At 36.1% G+C, this 13479-nt stretch overlaps 2 protein-coding genes across 2 annotated transcripts; one reads left to right on the forward strand and one right to left on the reverse strand.

Moving 5' to 3' along the window:
* The first annotated feature begins 215 nt into the window (after positions 1 to 215).
* LOC106320154 (rhodanese-like domain-containing protein 8, chloroplastic) lies at positions 216 to 2744 on the forward strand. Its single transcript, XM_013758520.1, has 8 exons — positions 216 to 570; positions 689 to 742; positions 853 to 1002; positions 1128 to 1290; positions 1443 to 1534; positions 1678 to 1781; positions 1886 to 2161; positions 2262 to 2744. The coding sequence occupies exons 1-8, from the start codon at positions 226 to 228 to the stop codon at positions 2389 to 2391; spliced, it is 1314 nt and encodes a 437-aa protein (XP_013613974.1). The 5' UTR covers positions 216 to 225; the 3' UTR covers positions 2392 to 2744.
* LOC106320153 (ABC transporter G family member 11) lies at positions 2592 to 5971 on the reverse strand. Its single transcript, XM_013758519.1, has 10 exons — positions 5588 to 5971; positions 4942 to 5231; positions 4684 to 4855; positions 4483 to 4605; positions 4275 to 4403; positions 4007 to 4201; positions 3832 to 3918; positions 3493 to 3765; positions 3295 to 3402; positions 2592 to 3219 (listed from the first exon to the last, which is right to left on the reverse strand). The coding sequence occupies exons 1-10, from the start codon at positions 5969 to 5971 to the stop codon at positions 2869 to 2871; spliced, it is 2112 nt and encodes a 703-aa protein (XP_013613973.1). The 3' UTR covers positions 2592 to 2868.
* Between the last annotated feature and the right edge of the window lie 7508 nt (positions 5972 to 13479).

Below are 13479 nucleotides of genomic sequence, written 5' to 3' on the forward strand. Positions count from 1 at the left end.
CAAGTTATATAAATTTGATCAAAATGCGTTGTAGAGTGCTCGAGCACAAACATAACTTCGTTGACGTGAGAATTGTCAAAGCTTCACGTGTCATGACGTCATATTACGATCATCCATGACGAAAACCCGGTTTATAAATAAAAAAAATGAAAGTGGGCTTAATTGGGCTTATTTGGCCTTATATAAAATAAGTATAACCCAAAGAGAGTTTACTTACAGTGAAGAATGATTCTGTCACAGTGTGTCTTGTCCCAAGCTGAGAAGATAATGAGAGCTTCTCCGGCAGCAATACTCTCCTTATCTCTTGCTTCAACCAAAACTCGTTTCTCCAGCGAACTTATTCAATTAAAAAAACATGTTTCGAACACTCACATCTTCTCACGACCAGTACGTCTCGTCTCGAAGCAACCTAGCATACGATGGACCTTCTCCTGCAAATGCCGAAACAGAGGAAGAAATTACTCGAAGTTTGATGATGAAGGAGAAGACTTCATCGTGGTGAACTTCTATCGCTTTGTTTCAATCCAAGATCCCGCCGCTGAAATTGAAAAGCACCTCTCTTTCTTACAGGTCCGTTTAGTTTGGACTAGTTCGGTCTTTTTTTTTTTTTACTGAAAGCATTCTCTTTGGTTTATATAATTGAAAGCTTTTTTTTTTTTTTTTTTTTTTGGTTATGACACCTTTCCAGGATTTGAATATACGTGGTCGGATATATCTAAATGAACAAGGAATCAACGCACAGGTATCGTTATCCTTTTCATTCACATGTGTAGCTTTGAAGTATATTATTTGACTATACTAAGCTAGGACAAAGTCTTGTGTGTTTATTTGTGTAATTCTTGTTTTCTGCAGTACAGTGGACCATCTAAAGACGCTCTTGCATATGTTGAATGGTTGAAAGAAGATGAGAGGTTCTCCGATATACTTGTTCAGATGTCTCCTGCTATCGGTAGGCATGCATTCCCTAAGTTGAAGCTACAGAACAAACCTTCCTTAGTGCAGGTAAGATACATCCATTCAACGCCACTTTTTGTTCTGTTGGATTCAAGATTCTTACTTCACATGCGTGATAGTGCATTGCCTTTGTAAGATTACTCAACATTGGTTGGTTTTTTGTTGTTCTACAGTATGAGGGAGGAATTTCACACCTTCCCTTACTTGATCCACCGATGCGAGCAAAACCCTTAGAACCATCTGAATGGAAAGAGAAGCTAAAAGACTTAACGGATGACGGTGAAGCATCACCTTCAGATAGTGGCAGAAGCTGCATATTATTGGATGTCAGAAACGGTATTTCCATTTGTATACAGTAACAGAACAGTCTTGATTCCTCTTATTATCTAGTAACTACGTCTGATCACTTATGATAGTCTGTGATTCGTACAGTGCACCACATATTGCTCTAGTTAAACCTACTGGTGGCTGGTGTTTAATTTGAGCAGGTTATGAATGGGATGTTGGTCATTTTCGTGGGGCACGTAGACCTGAAGTTGATTGCTTTCGGAACACTTCTTTTGGGCTATCTGATGAAAAGGTAAAAATTAATCCTAAGCTGAAAAGTTGTTATTTACAATCTGTAGATTAAGAGAAAGTGATCAGACAAGTCTTATCTGTAGGTTACATATTGTAACGTATTAGAGGTTAATATATCTAACACTAGAGATTTTGACACTATAGGAAGCTCCTTCAGACCCTTTGATAAATGTTGACAAGGAAAAAACAGATATACTGATGTACTGCACTGGAGGTATACGTTGCGATGTATATTCAACAGTTCTGAGGTACCACTATGGCTTCTCTACTCCATTCTCATACTACCATCTCCTCCCAAAAACAAATGTTTTTCCCAAATAACTTTCTTGTGAGAAGTCAAATTTCTTTTCAGACAGCGGGGTTTCAAGAACCTGTATACACTCAAGGGTGGAGTTTCCCATTATCTTGAGGAAGAAGGCACATCTGACTGGGTTGGGAATCTTTTTGTGTTTGACTCTCGTCTCTCTCTCCCACCAGCTGCCTACAGTAACAACACCGTGGATGAAGCCATAATAACTCCACAGACGCCTGTGGATACAAGTTTTGCAAGATGCTATATTTGTGATTCACAAGTTCATGAACTGAGACATCGGAACTGTGCTAACCTCGATTGCAATCTGCTTTTCTTGTGAGTTGCATCGTAGCTTTTGTTTCATCTTTTTATGGCTAGTAACAAAAAAAATATGACTTGAGGAAGTTTTCTAATCTTACCTCTATCTTTGGTTCAGATGCTGTGCAGAATGTGTTGTCAACTTGAAGGGATGTTGCTGTTCAGACTGCGTTACTGCTCCCAGACTTAGACCTGTCTTACATGGAATAAAAAGATATGAAAAATGGCATGTGTATCGCGATTCATAAATGCAAAATGCGCCTAGTACTCATGCCTTGCCACTTCAAAATTATGTTCACTGCATCTCTGTGATGCTCATGGGGTTTCGTCTGTTCTACAATGGGCAAGTGATTCGATGTGAAACACAACAAATGCAAAAGGTTCTTGAAGCAGAAGCTCATGCAGGAAGAAGTACTGTTCAATTTTGTTAAGTTTTTGGGTGTGAAACTTGTCAATACTCAAATTTTCATTTCAACATGTACAAACAAAACTTGCAGCAAAGAGCAAGCAAACTATGATGCAACAAGGTGGTTCTTGTTACTAACAAAGTAGAAAAATAGTTGTAGAGGTGATTATTTTAGATAAATCCGTGGTTTTAATATTTCTATAACTAACACACTCAAGTTTCTCTGCTCTCACATTACATTGAGATAACTGATATTGCAGGCCTAGTGAAATATGGTGGCTTTGCTTTGAACAACTTTCTTGAAGTGTCCTCAAACTCTTTACCATCTGGGAGCTCCATTGGTACGTGTAGCAATATAGTTTCTCAGAGAAGGAGACTGAGTAAGACCATCTGGTGCAACAGTGGTGTTCTGAGTTCCATTCTTCTGCTTCATCCTTCTCCGTGCTATGTATCCTCTGACCCAAGGAGTTACATCCTCGTTGGTCTTAATCATGATGAAGAAAATGATCCGGTAGATGATGATCATGCTGAGAATCACACTGAGGTTAATCCATTTTGATCGGTGCACGTTGATCTGGAAGACGTTCTCAAGAACGTATTCACCTGGAATCTTGAAAGCACTCCCTTGGCTGTCAAACATCAAGCCTCTCAGATCATTCTGGTATTGACCCTGAAAGAACAAACAAACAAAAATTAAATATTATGGTCTCATGATGATGAAGTGTGGTTTTTCAATGGTCTTTACTTGTAGCGCCCAGAAGTGGAAGCTAATGTATGACATAGGGTAACGCCAGAAAAGTTTAGGGATGTCATTTGGAAGCCTGAAGAATCCAGAAACCAGCATGAAGATCCCCTGAATCAAAAAGTACACAATGAAGTCAGATTCAAGAAGAGCTTTCTACTTCTACTTTTAAGAAAAGGTTTCAGGGTATGAGGAAAGCACCTGGATTCCAGCTCCGATGATGATACCCATGAGGAAGTTTGGAACAATACTAGCTATAGCCATCATCAAGCTCTCCACAACGGTGACACTTGCGTAGAGGCAGAGAACAAAGAAGAGATAGTGAGTGAATCCTGGATGCAACCCCACCATGAAGTAACATATTGTCCCGGAGATGAAAGTTATGATGATCAAGAACGGTGTTGCAGCTAGTGTGTTGGCTATCACAAACGCAGCTACTCCATAGTGGCCGTTTAGTCTCTCTCTTTGGAAAACCTGCGATCATTTTCAGTTTAAACAAATTCGTTTGGTTCGAGGAAACTGTGAGAGGAGCTAAGTTACCTTCATGTCTTCAACAAAAGAAGGAAACCCACCGATTGACATGAATGTTACAAAGCCAAAGACGAAAGACGCACATGATCCTCGTGCCTGGTTTGACAAACAGCAAAAGGAAGGACATGGTGAGAGGCAAAATTAAAACCTCAGTTCATGTAATTAAGATTATATGGGGAAATACCAGAATGGCGCTGTAGCTAGTCCCAACGTTCCAGTAGATGGTTCCAATGCAGACTGTGACCAGTATGTAAATAAGAAGTCTGAGCCAGTAATATCCAAAGTCCCTTGACATGTTGATGAAGGACCGCTTGGTTAGAGTGTAGGTCTGGAGTAGGAAACTAGCCTGGCTGCCTCCAGAGTCAAGAATAGTCCCTTTCTGTAGTGAGGAAACAGGTTAAAAGAGACCAGTGACTCATCCCAAGCTTGAGAAAAGAACAGAGAGTACTTACATATTGTGATATCTCCTCAACCTTAGCTTTTGCATTGTAATAATAGTCAGAAGTGTGGTAATAGTCCACCAAGAGTCTTATAGCTTCTGTTGTGGTAATCTTCTCCAACGGATCATCGCTTGCTTCAAACTGAGAGAAGTAGAGATTAACAAGTTTGATCAGCAAGTAAGATTTGAAAGCTGTTGAAAAAGTAAAGATGTTTCAGTACCCTAAGCTTCATAGAACCTTTCAGAGTGGCTCTAACTTTGTCAAAGTCTGAGTTTACGCATCTCAGGAAATGATCAGAAGGGTTCCTCAAAGCAGGACATGGAAACCCAGCTTGTGCAAAGAACTGCATTTGAAAGAGAAAAATAAACATGGATTAGTTTTCAAGATTTTCTTCAGAGATTGATTGGTTTAGGTTACTTGCCTCATAAGCTTCAGAAGCTTGGCCAAAGTAAACAGTTTTGCCACTAGAAAGCAGATACAATCGATCAAACAACTCAAAGACCTCACTACTCGGTTGATGGATCGATGCAATCACGGTCCTTCCATCTCGTGATAGTGCACGCAATGTCTGAGTCACAAAGAAAGCAGAAGCACTGAACAAAAAAAAACACACACACAAGTAGTTAGGTTTAACTAGTTGTTATAGAACCTAAATAAGAAGTTGTTATGGAACCTTTACCTATCAAGACCACTTGTTGGCTCATCAAGAAAGAGTAAACGAGGTCTCATGAGAATCTCAAGAGCAATACTAACTCGTCTCTTCTCTCCACCGCTAATCCCACGCAAATGCCAGTTTCCTATAACAGTATCAGCACAGTCCTGAAGACCCATCTCTATTATTGTCCTCTCCACTAGGGCAATCTTCTCCGACCGTAACATCTTGTCAGGAAGACGAACTCTCGCTGAATACCATATAGTCTCTCTCACGGTTAACGTGCCGATTAAGTTATCGTCTTGCGTCACATAAGCCTGTAAATAATTACCATAACAAACAAACAAAAACACACTACATGAGTCAATAGCAAGCAAACAAAAAACAATAGCTAAGATCCAAAATCCAAGAACATTCTTATATTATTTCATATCAAGACATGCAACAGCTAAAACCTATGCAGAAGCATATATGTGTCTGAAAATTTGTTTTTTTTTTTAATATTAAGTAAGCCTTTTTACAAAAAAAAATATATATATGTGGCTGAAAAAAAAAACTTTATATAAAGTTGAAAAGTTGGGAGTTATTTTTTACCAAAAAAAAGTGACTTATTTTTAATAAGTTAACAAACTATGATTGAAGATTAAAAGATGTGTAATAAGTTGGTACTAACAGCTGTTCCAAAGGAGAGTTTGGTTTTGCGGCCGTTAAGAAGAACGGTGCCGGAGAGAAAAGCGTTAGCGGCGAGGCGGCTAGCAAGAGCGTCGAGCATAGTAGATTTTCCGGAGCCGGAAGGGCCCATGAGAGCCGTTAGAGTACCCGGTTCGGCGTAACCGGTGAGACCCTCAAGAACGTTCTGAGTCTCACCATCTCCCATAGTCACCATCACCGTCAGATCTTGCCACGTAAGCCTCGCGGAGACATCTCCTACGAACTCCGTTGGTGTTTTCTCTCTCCATATGGCTTCACTCAAGGGACTTAACCCACCAACCGGAAAGTTCCCTCCCCCGACCGAGGCCGGTACGGTGGTTTGTTGTCTGCTTGGTTCTATCTCCATTTAGTAACCAAAACAGAGGAGTTATGCTTGAAGAAAAAAACAGAATCCGAGAAAACTGAGAAAAGGGTTTGTCGAGAAAATGGAAAAGGTGTGAACTTTGAATTGGAAGACGAAGAGAGTATTGAATCAGGTTAAATAGGAGAGATTCAGGAGAAAAGAGCTTAGTGTATCAGAGTCGTGAGAAAGTTGCATGAACAACAAACTTGGACTCGTTTCTATTCTCATGAACTTGGATGACTGAAACAAACAAAACACTTTTTCTTCTCTTTTTGTTGGTTTATTCTCCTCTTATCTTCAAGATAACTGGTTCTTTGAATAATATTTTTCTTGGTTCAAACAAGAAACGAGATAGTTATGAAGACAGCAAAGAGATGGTTGGCAGAAGAATTGAATGGAAAAATTAAGATGAAAGTGTGGGGTCCAATTTTTTCTTCTATTCTTTTGCTGCAACATTTAATGTAGGCTGGTAGTAGATAGATGGTTGCATACTTGCATTAAGTATCAATAGACCGCCCCAAATTTGATAATACTTTTTTCATAAGGAAAGATATTTGATCGAACTTTGTAAGATTGTTATTTTGTTTTGTTTAGATGAATAAATAGATTTTTATATCTTATGCTTATTGGTAGTGAAAAGGGTTAGAAAGATTAGTAGTCGTAGCTCTTAAAACATCTTACTAAAGTGGTGGTATGTTTTAATGACTGACTATTTTGAAACTGAATCTATCTGCACAGCTAAATTTCGGTGTGAAAGATAGATAGGAATGAAATAGATCTAATTTAAAAAAAAATGTTTTTGTCTTCTAATTATAAAACATGTATACAAATTAAATGTAGAAATAATGTTGACAGAAAAGTGCCGACGAAATATTAGACAAGAGTATGAGTCTATAGTTGATTTGTTCATTTGTTGGTACTTGTTTTGTTAACAAGGACCCTTCGATAGCATTCTACGTAGGTCCAAGTGTCATTAGTTATAAATGCTACCTCCTTTGTTCTCCAAATATTCATATTGGGCTAAGACGTTGAATGAAACGTTTTATTGGGCACTCTATAAAAGTTCTGCTGGATCAGTAAGTGTGTCACAGAACAGCTAAGCCCAATATAAATGGAACGCGGGGAATGGTGATAAACTGATAATGGTCCTCTAACCAAATTGATTTCCTCTGTTTTACAATTGAATCCGTGGTTTTAGAAGAAAAGGGAAAATAAATACATTATGTAATCCGTGACAAAATTAGCTTTTAATTACCTTTTTAGTGAGAAAAACAGGTTGTGTATACATTTGTCACATCCTAATTTGACAAGTAGGGACTACTATTATCATACTCCCTCCGTTTTATATTGTAAGTAGTTTTAGCAAAAAATGTTTGTTTCACAGTATAAGTAGTTTTCATATTTCAATGCACATTTTCTCTTTATTGGATATTGTGTAACCAATCAAATAATACTAGTTTTTTTTATAATAGGTTGAGTTTATTAGTTAAATAATATTTTTTACAAAAACAACAATTTCTTAATATTAGTGCTTTTAACTAAAACTACTTACGATATGAAACAGAGGGAGTACAAAACAAAAGACGAGGTGACTATTATTATCAATGTACTCGTCGCATCGTACGGTTCAAAACATACTTGGGGAACAAAAACAATACTCCCTCCGTTTTTAAATAGATGGTGTTTTAAGAAATTTTTAATGTTTCAAAATAGATGATATTTTCATATATTAATGCATTTTTTCACTTTATCAAAAACTGTGTAACTAATGATATTTTGTAGTCTATTTTGTGATTGGTTGAATAACTTTTAATTTATATTTTAATGATATTTTAAGATAAAAAATAAATTTTTTAATAGTTGTATACAATTTTAAAATTTCGTGTATTTTGAAATAGACGAGGGAGTACAAGAAATGAGGTAAACGACAAGAAGAAACGGAACACTTGACTCGATCTAACAAAGCCACCTCTCCACGTGTAAACTTTATTTGTTTCATTTCTTTTTATTTTCTTTATTATTCGGGATGGATCCCCATGTCGGATCTTGTAATAATGCACCACAACTAATTTGTGTGAACTCGGTAATTATCACATGCGAGTAAATAATGTCGCTTAACAATATAAGAGACAAGATAAGGTAGAAAACAAAACATAAAGAGAAGCAAAACGCGATAGATCGACGCAGCTTTCCCGTTACGTGGCAACCAGATAGACCCATCACTGCCCTCACTTACACGACTTTACACTAAGACTTACACATGTACGGTTCTTGCATTCACCACAAGAAAACACTCCGAATTCCGACGGAGCTTCCGACGGACACCAAGGTCGTCGGACATTTGCGACGGAATACTGACAAATTTCCGACCAAATCCAAAAAAATGAAGTCGTCGGAATTCCGTCGGCCATTTCCGACGGAATTCCGACGACATACGGTTCGTCGGAATTTTCCGACGACTTTTCGACGACATTCCGATAAAAAATGTAACCGTTGTAGTCGTCGGAAGTTCGTCGGTATATTCCGACGGAATTCCGACGACATTCCGATTAACAGCAAAGTCGTCGGAATTCCATCGGTATTTTCCGACGGAATTCCGACGAACCATGTGACCGTTGCCGACAAATACATATGACCGTTGTATAGCCGTTTGGGATTGGACAATTCCGACGGAATTCCGACGGACTTCTTTATATCCGTCGGAATTTCGTCGGAAAGTCGTCGGAGGTCCGTAAGCAATTTCCTATAAATACAACCCCTCCTCATTCAACTCATTCACACTTCATTCTCTCTTCATTCTCTTTAGTCATAACAATTCCGTGAAAATCATGTCTTCAGAAGTTTATTATCGTTCGTGGATGGATAAACCTCATTTGGATCCGAACACCAATTTGCTTACGGAAGAATACGTTCAAGGGATTGGAGAATTCATGAGGCTTGTTCAACAGCAACCGGATGCAAAAAGTGGTATGTTAAGATGTCCCTGCTCTTCTTGCAATAATAATAAGGTTATAAAAGAATTTGATGTTTGGACTCATTTGTATATGAAAGGGTTTTCACGTAATTATAAAGTTTGGTACCTTCATGGGGAAACTGGTTATGAATATGGTAGTACTAGCGAACCTCAGCCTGTTAGTGAACCTCAGCCTGATATTAGGTTAGAAGAATCTAGAACAGATATAGATTATGGTGTAGGTATTTGTGGAGGCTTTGATCAAATGCAATCTTAAATCTTTAGCTGATATCTCCCAACGCCTTGCGGTTCAAGACACAACAGCTTCCACATGAACAGAGTCTAAGAGAAGAGAGAGAGATTGAAGAAACTTAATGAAATGTGGAGTCAAGAGAGAAAGATTCGGTGCGGTGGATGAAGCTTTCAAAGGGAAAAAGAGAGTGTCTCTTTGAGGATGGACAAGGCAAATAATAATCGCCATTTTACCGTTTACATAATAATAAGTTTCTTTATTTAACACTTTTTTTTGTTTGTCAATTTGATGAATATTTTTGGTTTCTTTCTTCTCTGAAGATCCAAAATATGATTTTGGAGATTTGGCTTTTGCCACCACTTGCAGGAATCTTTACAATTTGCAGAGAGACATGTTAAAAGATGTGATCATGGGGTTCCACTCTTCTTCCCTTTTTTTTGTAACACTTAAAAGTTGGTTGCACCCATAATGGCCACAGTTCCTTCTTAATTTTATTTTTTCTACCTTTTTTTTTTGTTTTATGATTACTAACTTTATTGAACCAATAGCATCTATGGGATGTGAAAATCTCCATTAACACTTAAAAGTTGGTTGCACCCATAATGGCCACAGTTCCTTCTTAATATTATTTTTTCAACCTTTTTTTTTTTCAATTGTTTAGGGTTTTGGAAGTTGATCTCGGATTTTAGGTTGTTTGATTGAACATTTTAGGATTGAATGGATAGTTTAGGATATATAAGTTAGGATTGTTGTTTTAGTTTTTTTTGGAACATTTTTTGATTTTTAAAAACGTTTTTTGATTTTTTAAAACGTTTTTTTTTATTTTTAAAAACGTTTTTTGATTTTTTAAAACGTTTTTTTTTATTTTTAAAAACGTTTTTTGATTTTTTAAAACGTTTTTTTTTATTTTTAAAAACGTTTTTTGATTTTTTAAAACGTTTTTTTTTATTTTTAAAAACGTTTTTTGATTTTTTAAAACGTTTTTTTTTATTTTTAAAAACGTTTTTTGATTTTTTAAAACGTTTTTTTTTATTTTTAAAAACGTTTTTTGATTTTTTAAAACGTTTTTTTTTATTTTTAAAAACGTTTTTTGATTTTTTAAAACGTTTTTTTTTATTTTTAAAAACGTTTTTTGATTTTTTAAAACGTTTTTTTTTATTTTTAAAAACGTTTTTTGATTTTTAAAAACGTTTTTTTGAAAAAAATATAAATATTTAACACCATTTTTCTTCATTTATAAATTTTAACAACATTTTTCTATATTTATAAATTTTTTATAATTTTGTATACATATATATATATGTAAATCATGTATAGTAAATTTTAAAATTTTTAATATTTTTTTTTAAGTTTCCACTAATAAATATTTAACAACATTTTTTTTTTAAAATATAAATATTTAACAACATTTTTCTTCATTTTTAAATTTTTAATAACATTTTTCTATATTTATAAATTTTTTATAATTTTGTATACATATATATATATGTAAATCATGTATAGTAAATTTTAAAATTTTTAATATTTTTTTTTAAGTTTCCACTAATAAATATTTAACAACATTTTTTTTTTAAAATATAAATATTTAACAACATTTTTCTTCATTTTTAAATTTTTAATAACATTTTTCTATATTTATAAATTTTTTATAATTTTGTATACATATATATATATGTAAATCATGTATAGTAAATTTTAAAATTTTTAATATTTTTTTTTAAGTTTCCACTAATAAATATTTAACAACATTTTTTTTTTAAAATATAAATATTTAACAACATTTTTCTTCATTTATAAATTTTTAACAACATTTTTCTATATTTATAATTTTTTTATAATTTTGTATACATATATATATATATGTAAATCATGTATAGTAAATTTTAAAATTTTTAATATTTTTTTTTAAGTTTCCACTAATAAACTATGTTTGATGGGTTAATTTTTTTTTTTTAGGGCCGAGGATGAAGCCCGCCCCGCAGCCCGTCTTCGACGTAGTTCGGTGAGCGGTTCCCGTGCATCGGTATCGTCTCATGACTCGGTTCCGGTATATATTCCCGCTCCAGCTCCCTCTGCCCCTCACGCTGCTGCTCAACAGGATCCGGGGGTCATGCCGGTTCATCTATTGGTTCAACAACCAGGTCGAGAGCATCTCCCGTTTCTCCAACTCAACCCACGACGAGGCCATAGCACTTGGTTAGTATTTTTTTTTTTTTGTACCGTTATATTTTTTGCTTTAATTAACTTGCTAACTTGTATTTTTTTTTAAAGGTTCACCAAGTCGAAAAATGGCATTAGCCGGAGCATCAACCAGATGATGTACTCCATGCTCCGTTTTGGATATCCAAAGTGGAGTGTGATCCCTTCCGACGAACGAGAGTTGTGGTTTCGTCAGTTTGCGGTATAGTAACCCTTCATTTTTTTTAAGTTTTTACATTTTTTTACATATATTTACTTATTAAATTGTGTTTGTTTTGTAGCAAGAGTTCAACTGGCACTCCGATCTTACGGAAACAGTCCGTAAGAAATTCAACGAAAAGGCCATGGACTCTTACACAAAGCAGATAAACGCGTGGAAGACAGTTTGGCAGAAGAACAAGAAGCCACGGTTCATCAACGGGGGGGTGTGGGAGCAGTTGATAGCTCATTGGGAGAGGGAAGACACTGCAGAGACGTCTTCTAGGAACTCCAGGAACCGGAAGAGCGATCGTGGCGGGAAAGGTATGTATGTGCACAACCTCGGCGCTTGCTCCATGTCTACTAAGGAGGATGAACTTGTAAGTTTTTTATTATTATTTATCTTTATATTTTTTAAATAAATATTTTATATATTTTTTGGCTAATAATGGCGGTTTTTTTAGATCGAAGCAAATGACGGTAATCCCGTTGATCGTCTCCAACTCATTAAGGTGGCTCACACTAACAAGACGACGGGTCAAATTCAGGACCCCGTGATCAGAGGTGTAGTTGATTTGGTGGAAGCTGAGATAGTTTCTCAATCTCAGCCTCTCTCTGATGACGGCGACTCCACGAGAGCTTCAACCAATCTGTCTCTATTGCAAATAAATGAGATGGTTGAAAAGGTAATTTTTTTTATTAATATTTTTTTTTATAATGTCGATTACTTACTTGTCCATATTTACTTACTTTAAATATTTTTGTAGGCGGTTCCTAAAAGGAAAGGAGGCCGTTTAGTTGGGTTGGCCCGTCGTGCTTCTTCGTATCCGGCATCTTCTTCGCAAGCTCCGTATGCCGATCCCATGATTCTCGAGGTGCTACATGACAAAGATGAACGGATTGGGGCATTGGAGGAGCAGAACACCACTATCCTTTCGGAGAATGCCACTATCCGTTCGGAGAATGCCACTATCCTTGCTGAGTTGGCATCCCAGAAGAAGTTCAACACCGAGATTATGCAGAAGCTAGATCGTTTGATGTCTTCGAGTTCTTCTTAGTTTATTTCGGCTTTATAAAACTTTCGGAATGTTTTTTTTTTCTATTTCGGTTTGTATGAATTTTAAACTTTATGAATGTTTTTTTCCTATTTCGGTTTTTATGAATTTAAATTTTATAATATTATTAGTTTTAAATTTCCAATTTTTTAAATTTATTAATATCAAAAAATATATAAAAATGCAAAATTAATTTGTAAAAAAAAAGGGTATATACCGACGGACAACGGTCGTCGGAATATACCGACGGACATATATCCGTCGGACTTTACCGACAAACTCATTTCCGTCGGAATATACCGATGAACGTGGTTCGTCGGTATATTCCGACGACCGATTTCCGTCGGTAAATTCCGACGCCCAACGTTCGTCGGAATAAACCGAGTTCGTCGGAATATACCGACGAACCACGTTCGTCGGAATTGTAGTTTTCCGATGAACTCTGGTCTCGTGTAGCCGCATCGTAATATCGTCGGAAGTTCGTCAGAATGACGTTTCTTGGTATTCGTCAGAAAGTCGTCGGAATTTCTGACGAAATTCCGACGAATTTTTTTTTTCCGACGAAACCATACCGACGGACGGATTCGTCGGAAATTCGTCGGAATAGACCGATTCCGACGATTTCGGCCATCAGAATCCCCCTGTTTTCTTGTAGTGATTGTTTTCATTCACCAATTCTTTAAGAATCAGTAGTGACGACGACTGTAAGCTCACAATTCACATAACTCCTCATCAGATTAAAAATATATACGTAACTAAAACTGTTTATTGTCCTTTTAGCTCAATGGCCAGAGATTAGTGTATTGACTGTTGGATAATTCCAATTAACTTGAGGAGCAAGTTAACTCATTAA

Source organism: Brassica oleracea, unplaced genomic scaffold (assembly GCF_000695525.1).
Source record: "Brassica oleracea var. oleracea cultivar TO1000 unplaced genomic scaffold, BOL UnpScaffold00831, whole genome shotgun sequence".
NCBI classification, from domain to species: Eukaryota; Viridiplantae; Streptophyta; class Magnoliopsida; order Brassicales; family Brassicaceae; genus Brassica; species Brassica oleracea.